An 18804-nucleotide genomic window follows, 5' to 3' on the forward strand; every position below is an offset into this window, starting at 1 on the left:
TGGCCAATCCACCTAACCTGCACATCTTTGGACACTAAGGGGCAATTTAGCACGGCCAATCCACATAACCTGCACATCTTTGGACACCAAGGGGCAATTTAGCATGGCCAATCCACCTAACCTGCACATCTTTGGACACTAAGGGGCAATTTAGCATGGCCAATCCACATAACCTGCACATCTTTGGACACCAAGGGGCAATTTAGCATGGCCAATCCACCTAACCACATCTTTGGACACTAAGGGGCAATTTAGCATGGCCAATCCACCTAACCTGCACATCTTTGGACACTAAGGGGCAATTTAGCATGGCCAATCCACATAACCTGCACATCTTTGGACACCAAGGGGCAATTTAGCATAGCCAATCCACCTAACCTGCACATCTTTGGACACTAAGGGGCAATTTAGCATGGCCAATCCACCTAACCTGCACATCTTTGGACACCAAGGGGCAATTTAGCATGCCCAATCCACATAACCTGCACATCTTTTGTGTGTGGGAGGAAACCGGAGCACCCGGAGGAAACCCACGCAGACACGGGGAGAATGTGCAAACTCCGCACAGACAGTGACCCGAGCCGGGAATAGAACCCGGGTCCCTGGCGCTGTGAGGCAGCAGTGCTAACCCGCTGTGCCACTTAATGTTTAAAATAATTAATGTTTGAGCAATGCTGAAAAAAGACACATGCTGTCAAAGTTTTTCACCCAGCACTCATCAGGACAGACCCGCAAGAACACGGGGAAGAACAACCTACATACACAACTGCTTTATGATCAAGGGTGGTAACTGTTTCTTCATTTCCACTTAAAGGGAACGGCAACATCCATAAAGTTCTGCACAGCAACGGGAAGATCTTCATTATTTCTGAGCTCAGCCCCTTTAAGAATGAAGCTCCCATCTCCTCCATGACTCTGGACTCCAGCATGGTAATACTCAGATTAGAAGCTCCCTCTGATTCCGCTCTGGGTGAGGTGGCATGGATATTGTGGAGAGGAAAGAACGTGTCCCGTTAACAGAGGGGTCAATAACTGGGGCGTAGATTTGAGGTCGGGGCAGGAGATTTAGGGGGGATTTGAGGGCAAACCTTTTCACCCAGAGGGTGGAGGGAATCTGGGACCCGCTGCCTGAAGGGCTGGTCGAGGCGGGAACCCTTACAACATTTAGATGAGCGCTTGAAACGCCACAGCGTACAAGGCTACGGACCAAGTGCTGGGAAATTGGGATTGGGATAGATAGGTACTCGATGGCCGGCACGGACGCGATGGGCCGAAGGGCCTATTTCTGTGCTGTAAAACTCTATGGTGGGGGATTTTCCTGTCCCATCCGGCCACGGGAATCGTGGGGGGGGGGGGGGGGGGGCGGGGCACGGATCACGCAAAGGTCCGTTGAACTCGGGTGGGATTTTCCGGTTTTGAGGTGAGCGCGGCTGGAAAATCCCGCCCAGTGACTCCACACGGAATGGGAATCGAGCATCTGACCTCCTTGTTGCACGTGGCCCAGGACCAGACGGGGGTGGTACACACACCCAGCACGGGATTGGAGATTGTCAGTGGGCCAGGGGGAGGGGGCAGGGCTGGGAAACTTTGTTTAACTTGGCGTTGGACAAGTTGGGCCGAAGGGCCTGTTTCCATGCTGTAAACCTCTGTGGCTGCTTTGAGATAAGGATGTGACCATGTAGCCTCACACAGAGACCTCGTACTCCCTGCGTTTGTCCTGCCTTTCATTGCTGCTTTGCAAATGTTCCGGTTACAGAATGTGCCACCCGTCACCTTGTATGGCCCTAACTCTCTGACACCCCCCCCCCCCTCTCCCTTTCAGGGCTACCTGTTTGTCGGGACCCCACTGGAGACCGTCCGACTGCCCCTGGCGAACTGCGAGGGCTACGGGAGCAGCTGCCAGCAGTGTGTCGCTGCCAGGGACCCGTACTGCGGATGGGATCAAGGCACTGGGAGATGTGTGCCCGTCTCTGAAGCTGTGAGCGGTAACAACAGGTAGGCCTCGATATACTGGCTGCATATTGTAGACTACTTTTAACCAGGCTCATTTGACAACTCTGGTCATCATCCCCCTGTCCGTGTCTCCCACAGTTGTTCAGGGTCCACTGTCTGTATTTATTAGTCACAAGTCGGCTTACATTAACACTGCAATGAAGTTACTGTGAAAATCCCCTAGTCGCCACACTCCTGTTCGGGTACATAGAGGGAGAATTTAGCACGGCCAATCCACCCTAACCAGCACGTCTCTCAGACTGTGGGAGGAAACCGGAGCACCCGGAGGAAACCCACGCAGACACGGGGAGAACGTGCAGACTCCGCACAGACAGTGACCCAAGCCAGGAATCGAACCCGGGTCCCTGGCGCTGTGAGGCAGCAGTGCTAACCATTGTGCTGTTCCGTTTCTGGTTCCGTCTGTCCATCCAATCAACCAAAGGGGACTATTCTTAGTACTACTGCCTCATCAACCCCGGGGGAGGCGATGGCCTAGTGGTTTATCGCCAGACTATTAATCCAGAAACTCAGCGAATGTTCTGGGGGACCCGGGTTCGAATCCCGCCACGGCAGATGGTGGAATTTGAATTCAATAAAAAAATATCTGGAATTAAGAATCTACTGATGACCCATTGTGGGAAAAACCCATCGGGTTCCCTTTAGGGAAGGAAATCTGCCGTCCTTACCCCGGTCTGGCCTACATGTGACTCCAGAGCCACAGCAATGTGGTTGACTCTCAACTGCCCCCTCCAAGGGCAACTCGGGATGGGCAATAAATGCTGGGCCCAGCCAGCGACGCCCATGTCCCAGGGATGGATAATAAAAGGATCAGAAAAGCAAGGGCTGGGAATTCTCTGGCCGTTCACACAGTGGGATTCTCCAGTCTTGCCGGCAGTGAGCCCCCATGGGACGGGCGGGGCGAGACGGGACAGGGCACGGGGGATGGGACGGGGCAGGGCGGGGGCAGGGGGCGGGGGCGGGGGCGGGGGCAGGGGGCGGGGGCAGGGGGCGGGGCGGGGGCGGGGCAGGGGCGGGGCAGGGGGGCGGGGCAGGGGCGGGGCAGGGGTGGGGCAGGGGGCGGGGCAGGGGGCGGGGCAGGGGGCGGGGCAGGGGGCAGGGGCGGGGCAGGGGGCAGGGGCGGGGCGGGGCAGGGGGCAGGGGCGGGGCAGGGGGGCAGGGCAGGGGGGCAGGGCAGGGGGGCAGGGGGCGGGGCAGGGCAGGGGGGTAGTTAGCCGCCAGCATTGGGTGACATCAGTGGGAATTCCCATTGACACGGCAGGACTGGAGAATCCCGCCGCTCGTGAACAACGCGCCACCTCTCGCCGGCGTTGACTCACCACCACTTTCTCAAGGGGCAATCAAGGATGGGCAGTAAATGCTGGCACTGGGTGCCTTCAATGAGAGAGTTAGCCTTCCCTCAGTGAACACGCAAAAAGAAGTGTTACGATGCAGAGGTTGTTCCCCTTTTTGTACACGACTCCGAATCCCCCAACGAGGAATCCCTCACCTCGTAATCTGTTAAAAGTGTGTGGGAAGGTGTGAAATGTCCTTCAGGAATGTTTAGTGGGTAACTAACAGAAATACCCCACAATTTAAAATGAACTCTTAAATTTAGTTATTTAACTAACTGGGAACTTTAAGCAAACAAGTAACACACCGAATCAAATAAGATTCTGCTGCAATGCTGTTCAAATAAATACAAGTAAATTTGTGGTGGGAGATACAGGAAGGATATCAGAGGTAGGTTCTTTACGCAGAGAGTGGTTGGGGTGTGGAATGGGCTGCCTGCAGTGATAGTGGAGTCAGACACTTTAGGAACATTTAAGCGGTTATTGGATAGGCACATGGAGCACACCAGGATGATAGGGAGTGGGATAGCTTGACCTTGGTTTCAGATAAAGCTCGGCACAACATCGTGGGCCGAAGGGCCTGTTCTGTGCTGTACTGTTCTATGTTCTAAGTAACAGAGAACTTTAACCAAACAAGTAACACACCGAATAAAATAAGATTCTGATGGAATGCTGTTCAAATAAAAACAATATTTATTCCTTAACCGAAAAAAGTAATAACAGAACTCTCAAGAAAAACATACAACCAGGTTTTGTGTCTTTCAGAATCTTCTGGAGTTTCTCAGTTGATTTCTCTGCAAGTTCTTTCTGATTTGGTACCTCTCACTGGTTAGATGGTGCGTTCTCTTAAAAGATATCTGGCAGGGTGGAAAGCTGCTCTCTCCCTCTCCAGACGTGGGTGGCAGTTGCTATCTCCTGTTCTCCCCCCTTGCACCCTCTTTTATACCAGTGATGACCTATCACTTTTCCTTCAATAAGATTGGTCTGATTTTGTCTACACCATCAAATTCAAATCTTATAGGTTCTTGGTAGCTGAGTGCCTGCTTTAAATCGATTGGGCTAAACTCGGACACAAACAGGTTACCTTGCTGAGACCACTGCTTGATTTTTGGATACGAATGTTTGAGCCTGGACTCTGGGTGTACGTTGCGTTTTAAACTTCCAAGCAGAGAAACAAAAACAGCTTTTAAAAGGGGCCGCGCAATGTACTTTTTCCTTTCATCAACATCACAACAGAAGCATGACATTCTGGTAGTGTAACAAGCATTAACCTCGCTGAAATCTGGTGATTGTTTCTGATCACGGGATCCAGGGTGAGGTAGCTAAATGGATACAAAATTGGCTTGATGACAGAAGCCAGAGGGTGGTTGTAGAGGGTTGTTTTTCAAACTGGAGGCCTGTGACCAGCGGTGTGCCTCAAGGATCAGTGCTGGGCCCACTGTTATTTGTCATTTATATTCATGATTTGGATGAGAATATAGGAGGCATGGTTAGTAGGTTTGCAGATGACACCAAAATTGGTGGCATAGTGGACAGTGAAGAAGGTCATCTAAGATTGCAATGGGATCTTGATCAGTTGGGCCAGTGGGCTGACGAATGGCAGATGCAGTTTAATTTAGATAAATGCGTGGTGATGTAGTTTGGTCGATTGAACCAGGGCAGGATTTACTCAGTTATTCGTAGGGCGCTGGGGAGATTACAGAACAAAGAGATCTCGGGGTACAGGTTCATAGCTCCTTGAAAGTGGAGTCACAAGTGGACAGAGTGGTGAAGAAGGCATTCGGCATGCTTGGTTTCATTGGTCAGAACATTGAATACAGGAGTTGCGATGTCTTATTGAAGTTATACAAGACATTGGTGAGGCCACATTTGGAATACTGTGTACAGTTCTGGTCACCCTATTATAGAAAGGATATTATTAAACTAGAAAGAGTGAAGAAAAGATTTACTAGGATGCTACTGGGACTTGATGGATTGAGGTATAAGGAGAGGCTGGATAGACTGGGACTTTTTTCTCTGGAGCGTAGGAGGCTGAGGGGTGATCTTATAGAGGTCTATAAAATAATGAGGGGCATAGATCAGCTAGATAGTCAATATCTTTTCCCAAAGGTAGGGGAGTCTAAAACTAGAGGGCATAGGTTTAAGGTGAGAGGGGAGAGATACAAAAGATATACCAAAAGGGCAATTGTTTCACACAGCGGGTGGTGAGTGTCTGGAACGAGCTGTGGCTTTTGCTACCAAATAAACCTGTTGGACTTTAACCTGGTGTTGTTAAACTTCTTACTGTGGAACGAGCTGCCAGAGGTAGTAGTAGAGGCGGGTACAATTTTATCTTTTATAAAGCGTTTAGACAGTTACATGAGTAAGATGGGTATAGAGGGATATGGGCAATTGGGATTAGCTGAGGGGTTTAAAAAAAAAGGGTGGCATGGACAAGTTGGGCCGAAGGGCCTGTTTCCATGCTGTAAACCTCTCTGACTCTCTGAGTCGGTTATGACATCTATTTACTGTTGTTTGCTTTCATTGCAGTGTACCCCTCCAGAGCGTCGAAGAGCTCAATGTCTCCCTTTGCTTCGACGGAGCAGGTAACCCCCACCTCCTTCATAGACGCCGACCCGGGCAACTTAACATGGGCCCAGTGCCAACAGCGGGCCCTTACTCCCCCACTTGCCACACCTTCAGCTGGCCGCAGAGCGCCACAGGGACTCTCTTCCCCCATCCCCCCCCCCCAGGCCATTTATGTTTCCAGTAGGTGATGGGGTTCCACAGCTATTCAACTGTCAAGGGCATCGCAACCAAGTCGGAATCTGTCTTTATGGTTGGACTGTATTCTGAGAGACGTCCTGGCTGATTCTCTCCCTCACTAAGCCCCAAGTTGATTGTTTTCCCCTCGCTGCTGCTCCAGCTCTGATTAGCTGCAGAGAGTAACTCACCTCCCGACTCCCCAGAGCCTGTCCGCCATCTACAAGGCACAAGTCAGGAGTGTGATGGAATACTCTCCACTTAAGACCATAAGACACAGGAGCAGAATTAGGCCACTCGGCCCATCGAGTCTGCTCCGCCATTCAATCATCCCCATTCTCCTGCCTTTTCCCCATAACCCCTGATCCCCTTATTAATCAAGAACCTATCTATCTCTGTCTTAAAGACACTCAATGACCTGGCCTCCACAGCCTTCTGTGGCAAAGAGTTCCACAGATTCACCACTCTCTGGCTGAAGAAATTCCTCCTCATCTCTGTTTTAAAGGATCGTCCCTTTAGCCTGAGGTTGTGCCTCTGGTTCTAGTTTTTCCTACTAGTGGAAACATCCTCTCCACGTCCACTCTATCCAGGCCTCGCAGTATCCTGTAAGTTTCAATAAGATCCCCCCTCATCCTTCTAAACTCCAACAAATACAGACCCAGAATCCTCAACCATTCTTCATATGACACTTGCCTGGATGAGTGCGGCTCCAACAACAATCTCCACTTGCCTGGATGAGTGCGGCTCCAACAACAATCTCCACTTACCTGGATGAGTGTGGCTCCCAACAACACTCGAGAAGCTCGACACCATCCAGGACAAAGCAGCCCCGCTCGATCGACACGCTAACCACAAACACTCACTCCTTCCACCCCCGACGCAGCCGTGTGAACCATCTACAAGATGCACCGCAGCGACTCACCAAGGCTCTTTCAACAGCACCTTCCAAACCCGCCACCTCTACCATCTAGAAGGACAAGGGGGGAGGCAGCAGACACATGGGGAACACCCACCGCCTGCAAGTTCCCCCTCCGAGCCACTCACCATCCCGACTTGGAAATATATCGGCCGTTCCTTCACCATGTTATGGTTCCGGTTAGAAACTCCACAGTGTTTTATGAAGCCTGCCTGAATCATAAGTTTTGCATTTTGAATTTGGCTAGGATAAGCGTGAGATGCTTCACTTCAGGTATGATTCAAGTGACCCACTAGGGAGCTTTTATCAAACAGTTTAATTAAGAATACAGTTAACATGTATAATAAGAAAATTAGCAAGAACTTTTATCAATTACAAACGAGAAGCAAAACAACCACTATAATGTATAACCATTAATGAATAAGCTGTCCCAATCATAAGAACATAAAAACATAAGAAATAGGAGCAGGAGTAGGCCATCTAGCCCCTCGAGCCTGCCCCGCCATTCAATAAGATCATGGCTGATCTGACGTGGATCAGTACCACTTACCCGCCTGATCCCCATAACCCTTAATTCAAAACCAACCTCCATAAACAACCCTTGAAACAAGTTCAATACAACACAGACTACTGCTCAGGTGATACTGGGATTGAGGCCTTTAATTGACTTCTGCATTTAAATGCTCCTGCGACTCAGAACAGTTTGAAGACAAGATAGCTTCCCCCAAAACTCCGGAGACACTCTGGTTCGGCCCCCAACAACAGCAGCATTTCACCCTTCAGGAAGCCAACAGGGAGAGAGGGAAAACACTTCTTTTTAGTTTGCTGCACCTTCTAAAACAAACCATCCCAAACCTGCAACTCCAAACTGAAGCTGAATTCCTGACACCTGACCTCCCACAATTTGTTTTTTCACCTCCCAGTGAGATCATCTAAGCCCGTGAGTATAGATTCCAGTGCAGAATGTGGCCATTCAGCCCATCGGGTCTGCAACGACCACAATCCCCTCCAGGCCCTATCTCCATAACCCGATGTATTTAATCTAGCTAGTACCCCTGACACTGAGGGGCAATTTAGCATGGCCAATCTACCTAACCTGCACATCTTTGGACACAAAGGAAAATTCAGCATGGCCAATCCACCGAACCTGCACATCTTTGGACACTAAGGGGCAATTTAGCACGGCCAATCCACCCTAACCAGCACATCTTTGGACACTAAGGGGCAATTTAGCACGGCCAATCCACCTAACCTGCACATCTTTGGACACTAAGGGGCAATTTAGCATGGCCAATCCACCCAACCTACACATCTTTGGACACTAAGGGGCAATTTAGCATGGCCAATCCACCTAACCTGCACATCTTTGGACACTAAGGGGCAATTTAGCATGGCCAATCCCCCTAACCTACACATCTTTGGACACTAAGGGGCAACTTAGCATGGCCAATCCCCCTAACCTGCACATCTTTGGACACTAAGGGGCAATTTAGCATGGCCAATCCCCCTAACCTGCACATCTTTGGACACTAAGGGGCAATTCAGCATGGCCAATCCCCCTAACCTGCACATCTTTGGACACTAAGGGGCAATTTAACATGGCCAATCCACCTAACCTGCACATCTTTGGACACTAAGGGGCAATTTAGCATGGCCAATCCAGCAAACCTGCACATCTTTGAACTGATTGAATTCAGGGAAAGGTACAGGAACATCACAACTGTCACTGGGTCAAAATTCCAGAACCCCCTCCATAACAGCACGATGGGTGTACCTATGCCACAGGGGGCGGGCGGGGGCAGGGGGGCGGGGGCAGGGGGGCGGGGGGGCAGGGGGCGGGGGGGGCAGGGGGGCGGGTGGCTGGGGGCGGGGCGGGAGGGGAAGCGACTCACAAGTACGGTTCTTACTAAGAGAAATGAGAGATGGTAATAATTTTGCCCTTGCCATTGATGCCTAGAATGAAGGATCTCAAAAGAACGAAAGCAACCACAGAGCAGAGAATCTTCCTGCTGTGGTGAGTGCAGAGTACAAGCTGCCTCTGATATCCCCCAGTGTGACCTTGTGATTCTGAGCTCACACACAAACGGCTGGTGCAGATTCCCCACAACACAGACCCAGGGGGGTCCAGCCGTTCCCGGAGGTCACCAAGTTCAGAGCAGCAGGGTCACTGAGCTTGGAAAATGGGATTAGCTCACCTCTGGTTGGAGATATTGTCGGCGCGGATTCGATGGGCCTTTTCTGCACCGTACGACTCGCGAAGATCGATTGAGATTCAGTGCGGAGATTAGCTGCAAGGCGGGGCTGGCTGAAAGATACCAGGCTGAAACAAACAGGTGGCTGATTGAACCCAGTTCCAAATGGTCACAAACTGTCCAGAACGAAGCACTAATACTTCCAATCTAACCCGAAAGATACGCTGGTGTCAAAAATGATTAAATCGCCTCGGTGTACGGCAAGGTTGTGGCTAAAGCACATTACTGGGACAGTGTAGAGGGAGTTTTACTCTGTATCTAACCCCGTGCTGTACCTGTCCTGGGAGTGTTTGATGGGGACAGTGTAGAGGGAGCTTTACTCTGTATCTAACCCCGTGCTGTACCTGTCCTGGGAGTGTTTGATGGGGGACTGTGTAGAGGGAGCTTTACTCTATATCTAACCCCATGCTGTACCTGTCCTGGGAGTGTTTGATGGGGACAGTGTAGCGGGAGCTTTACTCTGTATCTAACCCCATGGTGTACCTGTCCTGGGAGTGTTTGATGGGGGACAGTGTAGAGGGAGCTTTACTCTGTATCTAACCCCATGCTGTACCTGTCCTGGGAGTGTTTGATGGGGGGACAGTGTAGAGGGAGCTTTACTCTGTATCTAACCCTGTGCTGTACCTGTCCTGGGAGTGTTTGATGGGGGACAGTGTAGAGGGAGCTTTACTCTGTATCTAACCCCGTTGCTGTACCTGTCCTGGGAGTGTTTGATGTGGACAGTGTAGAGGGAGCTTTACTCTGCATCTAACCCCATGCTGTACCTGTCCTGGGAGTGTTTGATGGGGACAGTGTGGAGGGAGCTTTACTCTGTATCTAACCCCGTGTTGTACCCACCTGAGTCTACTCAATAACTAAGATTGGTGACATCCGTATTGAGCGGATCAGAGTTGAGAGGTCAGGTGACCTAACATGTTGCACATTGGGTGGGAAATTTTAATAAGTCGTCGGAGGCAGAATTCCTTCACCAAAATTCCTTTATTTACAAACTCTGACAGCAGTGCACAGAGTGCTGGTAGTTAACAGTCTGGGCCTGATCTTACCAAAACTTCGCGCCCGAAATCGCGGTAAAGTTGGACGTCGGGCCTTTACCGCGATCTGCACCCGAATCCGAGCAGATCGCGCCTTTCCCGACACCCGATTCGGGCGTGGGTCCGGCCTGCACCAGAATCGGGCGGCCCGATGATTTAAATGCATTAGCATGCATTTAAATTGACTTAATGAACCGCGCGCCCAACTCTACCGCAAATCCCACTTTACCGTCTTCTATCCCGATCCGCCTCCGCGCTGGAACCGACCTGCCGAATAAAAGTCTTAAGTTGCCGCTGGCTGCAGCCTCCGAAGAGCGGGGTCAGAGACTGCAACGGCTCCCTGACCCAGGTCATCCTCTGGTCAGGGCGGGAGGGGGGTGGGAGGAGGAGAGGGGGTGTGACGTCTCATCACCTGGCGAGGGGGAGGGGGGGGGGGGGCGGTGGTGAGAGGGGGTGTGACCGATCATCCTCTGGTCGGGGCGGGAGGGGGGTGGGAGGAGGAGAGGGGGGTGTGACGTCTCATCCCCTGGCCGGGGGAGGTGGGGGGCGGTGGTGAGAGGGGGTGTGACCGATCATCCTCTGGCCGGGCGGGTGGGTCGGCTGCCAGTCTGCAGCCGATCCCTCCTGGCACCATCACTGGTACACGACCAGATTACTCTTCCCTGCAGGGGCAAGAGAGCGGGAGAGATGGCTGTGGCTGGTAGTGAACCAGTGATGGTGTATCCCTTTACCCTGTGGAATCGGCCGGTTCGGCTTCATCTTCTTAGCGAGGAATCGCTTCATCCTGAAGGTTTTGTGGGATGGCATGGCCGCACGTCCACTCCGGCAGGAGGGATCGGCCACAGACTGGCAGCCGACCCCCCCTCCCCACCAGAGGATAAGATGTAACACCCCCCTCTCCCCCGCCCCCCCAGGGGATGATATGTCACACCCCCTCTCTCCCGCCCCCCCCCCCCAGGGATGATTGGTCACACCCCCTCCCCTCCCACCACCGCCCCCCAGCGACCAGAGGATGAACGTCACAGAGCCGAACTCTCCGCTTTCTGCTTTTTGTTTTCACGCCCGGGCGCGCTCTGTCAGATTTTTTTCGAGCTGCGCGTGCGCAGTTCTGAGCTCCGATCGGTCCGCCAGCCCTAAGCCCCGCCCACAGCACGGATCGGACCGGAGCCGGCAAAACGCATATGGGCGCGCTGGTCTATTTGACGCCCGGATTCGGCACTTAGGCTCAAAATGGTAAAATTCCCCCCTCTATCTTTGGGGGTGCCAGAGGAACTGGTACGCCTGGTTAAGTACGAGGCAAAGATTCCATGATTGGCCCAGCAATTGGATCCTGAATCAGGGAGCTCATACTCCAATTGGCCAACCTCAATGGCCTGTATGAAGTCATTACAGGATGTAACATAGAAACATAGAAAACTACAGCACAAAACAGGCCCTTCGGCCCCACAAGTTGTGCCGAACATATCCCTACCTTTTAGGCCTACCTATAACCCTCCATCCTATTAAGCTCCATGTACTCATCCAGAAGTCTCTTAAAAGACCCTATTGAGTTCGCCTCCACCACCACTGACGGCAGCCGATTCCACTCGCCCACCACCCTCTGCGTGAAAAACTTCCCCCTAACATTTCCCCTGTACCTACCCCCCAGCACCTTAAACCTGTGTCCTCTCGTAGCAGCCATTTCCACCCTGGGAAAAAGCCTCTGAGAGTCCACCCGATCTATGCCTCTCAACATCTTATACACCTCTATTAGGTTCTCCTCTCATCCTATGTCTCTCCAAGGAGAAAAGACCGAGCTCCCTCAGCCTATCCTCATAAGGCATGCCACTCAATCCAGGCAACATCCTCGTAAATCTCCTCTGCACCCTTTCAATCTTTTCCACATCCTTCCTGTAATGAGGCGACCAGAACTGAGCACAGTACTCCAAGTGGGGTCTGACGAGGGTCTTATATAGCTGCATCATTATCCCCGGACTCCTAAACTCAATCCCTCGATTGATAAAGGCCAGCACACCATACGCCTTCTTAACCACCTCCTCCACCTGCGGGGCCCCAAGGTCCTTCTGATCCTCTACCGTACTAAGAGTCTTTCCCTTTATATTGTACTCCTTCATCCCATTCGACCTGCCAAAATGGACCACTACGCATTTATCTGGGTTGAAGTCCATCTGCCACTTCTCCGCCCAGTCTTGCATCCTATCTATGTCCCTCTGTAACTTCTGACATCCCTCCAGACTATCCACAACCCCACCAACCTTCGTGTCGTCGGCAAACTTAGCAACCCATCCCTCCACTTCCTCATCCAGGTCATTTATGAAAATGACAAACAGCAAGGGTCCCAGAACAGATCCCTGGGGCACTCCACTGGTGACCGACCTCCATTTAGAAAAAGCCTCTGACATTCCCAAGCCAATTCTCCCGGATCGTCCCGCTGTCCGGCCAGTGAAGTGCTGTTTGAGGGCCGCGGGATGCAGAATGGGAATCGCAATCGAACGTGCTGCAAAGGATCGAAATAACTCTCCGTTTTCCCCCCCCCCCCCCCCTTCTCCTCAGGAGACCTGACGCTGGATGGGTGGTCCCAGGAGTTGACGGTGGATTCGGGCACCTATCTCTACCTGCCCTGCCCGGTGAAGTCCTACCACGCGGTGTACACATGGAGTTACAACCAGAAGGAGCAGTTTAACTGCACCATCAGAGACGAATCATGCACACTCTTCTTCACTGGACGTCTCCCTATGAGTGGGGGTCTGTTCCAGTGCCTGGCCAGTGAGGATGGACTAAAGGAGGTGGTCGCTGTGTATAATGTCAGGGTCAATGGGGGATCCTCGCCAGCGCTGGCGATCACTGCTGTCCTGTTTGCCCTTGTTGCCGCCTGCGCCCTGATTTGAGGGCAGTTTTTTTGGGAGGGAGGCGGCGGGGGGGGGGGGGGGGGGTCCTGAGGCTCGCATGGAGTTTGTGAATTTTTATACTGAATGCTAACTCCGGAATGCTGGGAGAAAGCTGGCACCTTCTCATAAAAGGTGACGCATTTATTGACGTGAATCGCTCGCCGTCTCCCCCGCTCGTTGCGCTGGTCAGGTCTCCCAGTCCTCCCCGAAGCCCAGCTACACAGAGTGACCGGCCGTTAGCTCCCTGTTCCGAGGACGGGAAACCGGAGGCACTCCTCTTGTTTGACTACCATTCTGGTAATAAGAATCTTGGCACCGGGGTGGAGGGTGGTGCCTTCGCTTGCCAGGTGGTAGCACATTTTGGGAAGGGTGAGGGACCCTGGTGAAACAATTCTGAATTCAATTGGGAGCCGCAGTGCGAACAGAGCGGACGGAATGGTCCCAAATGATAAATCTACCATATACCCGGGCAGTAAGCTGGCATCTTCGCATAACACACATGCAACAGTGTACATAGAGCTTTACTCTGTATCTAACCCCGTGCTGTACCTGTTCTGGGAGTGTTTGATGGGGGGACAGTGTAGAGGGAGCTTTACTCTGTATCTAACCCCGTGCTGTACCTGTCCTGGGAGTGTTTGATGGAGGACAGTGTAGAGGGAGCTTTACTCTGTATCTAACCCCGTGCTGTACCTGTCCTGGGAGTGTTTGATGGGGGGACAGTGTAGAGGGAGCTTTACTCTGTATCTAACCCCGTGCCGTACCTGTCCTGGGAGTGTTTGATGGGGACAGTGTAGAGGGAGCTTTACTCTGTATCTCACCCCGTGTTGAACCTGTCCTGGGAGAGTTTGATGGGGGCAGTGTAGAGGGAGCTTTACTCTGCATCTAACCCCGTGCCGTACCTGTCCTGGGAGTGTTTGATGGGGGACAGTGTAGAGGGAGCTTTACTCTGTATCTAACCCTGTGCTGTACCTGTCCCGGGAGTGTTTGATGGGGGACAGTGTAGAGGGAGCTTTACTCTGTATCTAACCCCGTGCTGTACCTGTCCTGGGAGTGTTTGATGGGGGACAGTGTAGAGGGAGCTTTACTCTGTATCTAACCCCGTGCTGTACCTGTCCTGGGAGTGTTTGATGGGGACAGTGTAGAGGGAGCTTTACTCTGTATCTAACCCCGTGCTGTACCTGTCCTGGGAGTGTTTGATGGGGGACAGTGTAGAGGGAGCTTTACTCTGTATCTAACCCCGTGCTGTACCTGTCCTGAGAGTGTTTGATGGGGACAGTGTAGAGGGAGCTTTACTCTGCATCTAACCCCGTGCCGTACCTGTCCTGGGAGTGTTTGATGGGGGCAGTGTAGAGGGAGCTTTACTCTGTATCTAACCCCGTGCTGTACCTGTCCTGGGAGTTATTGATGGGGGACAGTGTAGAGGGAGCTTTACTCTGTATCTAACCCTGTGCTGTAGCTGTCCTGGGAGTGTTTGATGGGGACAGTGTAGAGGGAGCTTTACTCTGTATCTAACCCCGTGCTGTACCTGTCCTGGGAGTGTTTGATGGGGACAGTGTAGAGGGAGCTTTACTGTGTATCTATCCCCGTGCTGTACCTGTCCTGAGAGTGTTTGATGGGGACAGTGTAGAGGGGGCTTTACTCTGTATCTAACCCCGTGCTGTACCTGTCCTGGGAGTGTTTGATGGGGGACAGTGGAGAGGGAGCTTTACTCTGTATCTCACCCCGTGTTGAACCTGTCCTGGGAGTGTTTGATGGGGACAGTGTAGAGGGAGCTTTACTCTGTATCTAACCCTGTGCTGTAGCTGTCCTGGGAGTGTTTGATGGGGACAGTGTAGAGGGAGCTTTACTCTGTATCTAACCCTGTGCTGTACCTGTCCTGGGAGTGTTTGATGGGGACAGTGTAGAGGGAGCTTTACTCTGTATCTAACCCTGTGCTGTAGCTGTCCTGGGAGTGTTTGATGGGGACAGTGTAGAGGGAGCTTTATTCTGTATCTAACCCCGTGCTGTACCTGTCCTGGGAGTGTTTGATGGGGACAGTGTAGAGGGAGCTTTACTCTGTATCTAACCCTGTGCTGTACCTGTCCTGGGAGTGTTTGATGGGGACAGTGTAGAGGGAGCTTTACTCTGTATCTAACCCCGTGCTGTACCTGTCCTGGGAGTTATTGATGGGGGACAGTGTAGAGGGAGCTTTACTCTGTATCTAACCCCGTGCTGTACCTGTCCTGGGAGTATTTGATGGGGGACAGTGCAGAGGAAGCTTTACTCTGTATCTAACCCCGTGCTGTACCTGCCCTGGAGTGTTTGACGGGGGACAGTGTAGAGGGAGCTTTACTCTGTATCTAACCCTGTGCTGTACCTGTCCTGGGAGTTATTGATGGGGGACAGTGTAGAGGGAGCTTTACTCTGTATCTAACCCCGTGCTGTACCTGTCCTGGGAGTGTTTGATGGGGACAGTGTAGAGGGAGCTTTACTCTGTATCTAACCCCGTGCTGTACCCGTCCTGGGAGTGTTTGATGGGGACAGTGTAGAGGGAGCTTTACTCTGTATCTAACCCCGTGCTGTACCCGTCCTGGGAGTTGTTGATGGCATGAGAGAGCCCAACATGGATCTTTGTGCAAGGCAGGGACTCTTAAACCACCAAAAACTGGGTGGTCACCAATTCCTCTCGCTGTGCCGGCCTCCAGAGACCAAGCACTATCGCCTCCCCGCAAGGAATAGTCATTTAGTGTTTTTAATTTAGTCCTTCCGTTGGTTCAGACTGCCCAAACAATCACTTAGCGGGCCCTTGCAAAGAGGGGACCATAAATCCACCCTTTGGACAAATGGGTGCTGGCAAGACAAGGCCTCTTTGAACAGAAAGCCGGGAGAGCGAAGGGACAAGGCAGGATTGTTTGGACGTTCCGAGGTGCCGAGTACCCGGGGGCGTCTCTGCACGGTTTTGGAACGTGACCGGCTTTGAGGGAACACACGCAGGGAATGGGAACCTTGTCCTCGTTCTTGACAAGACAGAGTCACACTCCCGAGGGCAGATCATCCCCCACGCGGTGCCACTGAACCAAGGTGGCTTCTCCCTCCTGCGAACAGGTCGTGCGGCCCACGTGTCGGCTTAATTTCTGAAACGAAAAATTAAGCGTTGTCTAATTGCCGGTTGACTCACGTTTCAATGGAACCTGAGACAGAGTAAACCTCCTCCCTCCCTCACCCACTGCACTCCGCAGCGTTCTCAGGGGGGGGGGGCGGGGGCAGGGGGGAAAATGTGACGATTTCTGTCCCAACCTTGTGATCCCACACGACAGGCAGCCGCCAGGGTTAAAGCTCGAGCCAGTTCCCGGTATAATATTCACTTCACTCTGAAAGCAGCAATGTCGGTCTCTGCGCAGTGGGGCGGGGGTGGAGTGGGGGGGACGGGGGGGGTGGCGTTCTTTTGGAATCTGCATTTGCCATTTAAGATGCTTTGCACTGATTTCAATGTTAGACTCTAAAGGACCCTTTTTGAATGGTATCGGTTCCATTTTGTAAGCATATTTCGCACCCTGACTGTTTGCAATCCGAATATTTGATCAACTATTAATGAATGTTTTATTAAAGGATTGAATGTTAAAAAGGGTAGTCGTCCTTTTGTTCAGTTATGTGTATAAATGTGCCGTGCGTGTGTTTGCGTGCATACATGTACGTATGTTTGCGTGTGGGCGTGCGTGTGTGTTTGCGTGCGGGCGTGTTTGCATGCATACATGTATGTATGTTTGTGTGTTTGCGTGCGGGTGTGCGTGTGTTTGCATGTGGGCATGTGTGTGTTTGCATGCAGGCATGCATGTGTGTTTGCGTGCGGGCATGCATGTGTTTGCGTACAGGCAGGTGTACGTGTGTGTGTTTGCGTGCGGCCATGTGTGTGCGTGCGGGCATGCGTGTGTGTGTGTGTGTGTGTTTACATGCGAGCAGGCGTGCGTGTGTGTGTGCGTGTGTTTACATGCGAGCAGGCGTGCGTGCTGTGTTTACATGCGAGCAGGCGTGTGTGTGTGTGTGTTTACATGCGAGCAGGCGTGTGTGTGTGCGTGTGTTTACATGCGAGGAGGCGTGTGTGTGTGTGTTTACATGTGAGCAGACGTGTGTGTGTGTGTTTACATGCGAGCAGGCGTGTGTGTGCATGTGTTTACATGCGAGCAGACGTGCGTGTGTGTACATGCGAGCAGGTGTGTGAGCGTGTGTTTACATGCGAGCAGGCGTGCGTGTGTGTGTGTGTTTACATGTGAGCAGACGTGTGTGTGTGTGTGTTTACATGCGAGCAGGCGTGTGTGTGCATGTGTTTACATGCGAGCAGACGTGCGTGTGTGTACATGCGAGCAGGTGTGTGAGCGTGTGTTTACATGCGAGCAGGTGTGTGTGTGTGAGCGTGTGTTTACATGCGAGCAGGTGTGTGTGTGTGAGCGTGTGTTTACATGTGAGCAGGTGTGTGTGTGTGAGCGTGTGTTTACATGCGAGCAGGTGTGTGTGTGTGAGCATGTGTTTACATGCGAGCAGGCGTGTGTGTGCATGTGTTTACATGCGAGCAGACGTGCGTGTGTGTACATGCGAGCAGGTGTGTGAGCGTGTGTTTACATGCGAGCAGGTGTGTGTGTGTGAGCGTGTGTTTACATGCGAGCAGGTGTGTGTGTGTGAGCGTGTGTTTACATGTGAGCAGGTGTGTGTGTGTGAGCATGTGTTTACATGCGAGCAGGTGTGTGTGTGAGCGTGTGTTTACATGTGAGCAGACGTGCGTGTACATGTGAGCAGACGTGCGTGTGTGTGTGCGTGTGTTTACATGTGAGCAGACGTGCGTGTGTGTGTGTGTGTTTACATGCGAGCAGGTGTGTGCGTGTGCATTGCTGGGTAGCTGTGTGCACACAGGATTGTGTCTTTTATCTTGCTTTGTTCACTGAGGAAGCAGACTTTCTTTGGGATGCAGGTTTGAGATGCTGAGAGCTTCTAGAAAGTGTCCACGTTGCTGTCCTGAGCCGTTCCTCCTGACCCATACAAACTAGAAGCAGGAGGAGGCCATTCGGTCCTTCCTGCCTGCCCCGCCATTCATTCTGATCCTGGCTGATCGTCGAATTCAATATCCTGATCCCCCCCCATATCCCTCGATCCCTTTTGCCCCAAGAGCGATATCTAATTCCTTCTCCAAATCACACAACGTTTTGGCCTCAACTACTTTCTGTGGGAGTGAATTCCACACATTCACCACCCTCTGGGTGAAGAAATTTCTCCTCACCTCAGTCCTAAAAGGTTTACCCCTTATCCTCAAACTGTGACCCCCTAGTTCTGGATTCCCCCACCATCGGGAACATTCTTTTTGAAAAACATATTTACATCTTTCCTCAAGTAAGGAGACCGATAGTGTACACAAAACGCACGGGTGCCAAAATGAACAAGTTCAAACTTCCCTACATGACGACAGTTAACAGTACGGAAGCCCGTTGCTGGAATCACTGTTAATGACTCTTCACTGGGTAGGTTCCTGGGATTGTGCACAGGGGGATATCCCATGACATTACCATCACTGAATCCCCCCCGCTATCAACATCCTGGGGGTTACCACTGACCAGAAACTGAGCTGGACCCAGCCATATAAATACTGTGGCTCCCAGAGCAGGTCAG

The 18804-nt window shown here is 52.0% G+C and overlaps 1 protein-coding gene across 1 annotated transcript in view; it reads left to right on the top strand.

Annotated features, from left to right (window-relative positions):
• LOC144489502 (semaphorin-7A) overlaps positions 1-13240 on the top strand; it is a gene marked incomplete at its 5' end in the record, with an annotated part of 43793 nt that extends 30553 nt beyond the window's left edge. Inside the window, 4 exons of the mRNA XM_078207368.1 lie at positions 815-930; positions 1823-1995; positions 5871-5926; positions 12836-13240. Coding sequence (XP_078063494.1) covers positions 815-930; positions 1823-1995; positions 5871-5926; positions 12836-13170 — 680 coding nt within the window. The remainder of the gene's footprint in view (positions 1-814; positions 931-1822; positions 1996-5870; positions 5927-12835) is intronic.
• Positions 13241-18804: the final 5564 nt, after the last annotated feature.

The sequence above is a fragment of the Mustelus asterias genome, unplaced genomic scaffold, assembly GCF_964213995.1.
Source record: "Mustelus asterias unplaced genomic scaffold, sMusAst1.hap1.1 HAP1_SCAFFOLD_2251, whole genome shotgun sequence".
Taxonomy (NCBI): Eukaryota; Metazoa; Chordata; class Chondrichthyes; order Carcharhiniformes; family Triakidae; genus Mustelus; species Mustelus asterias.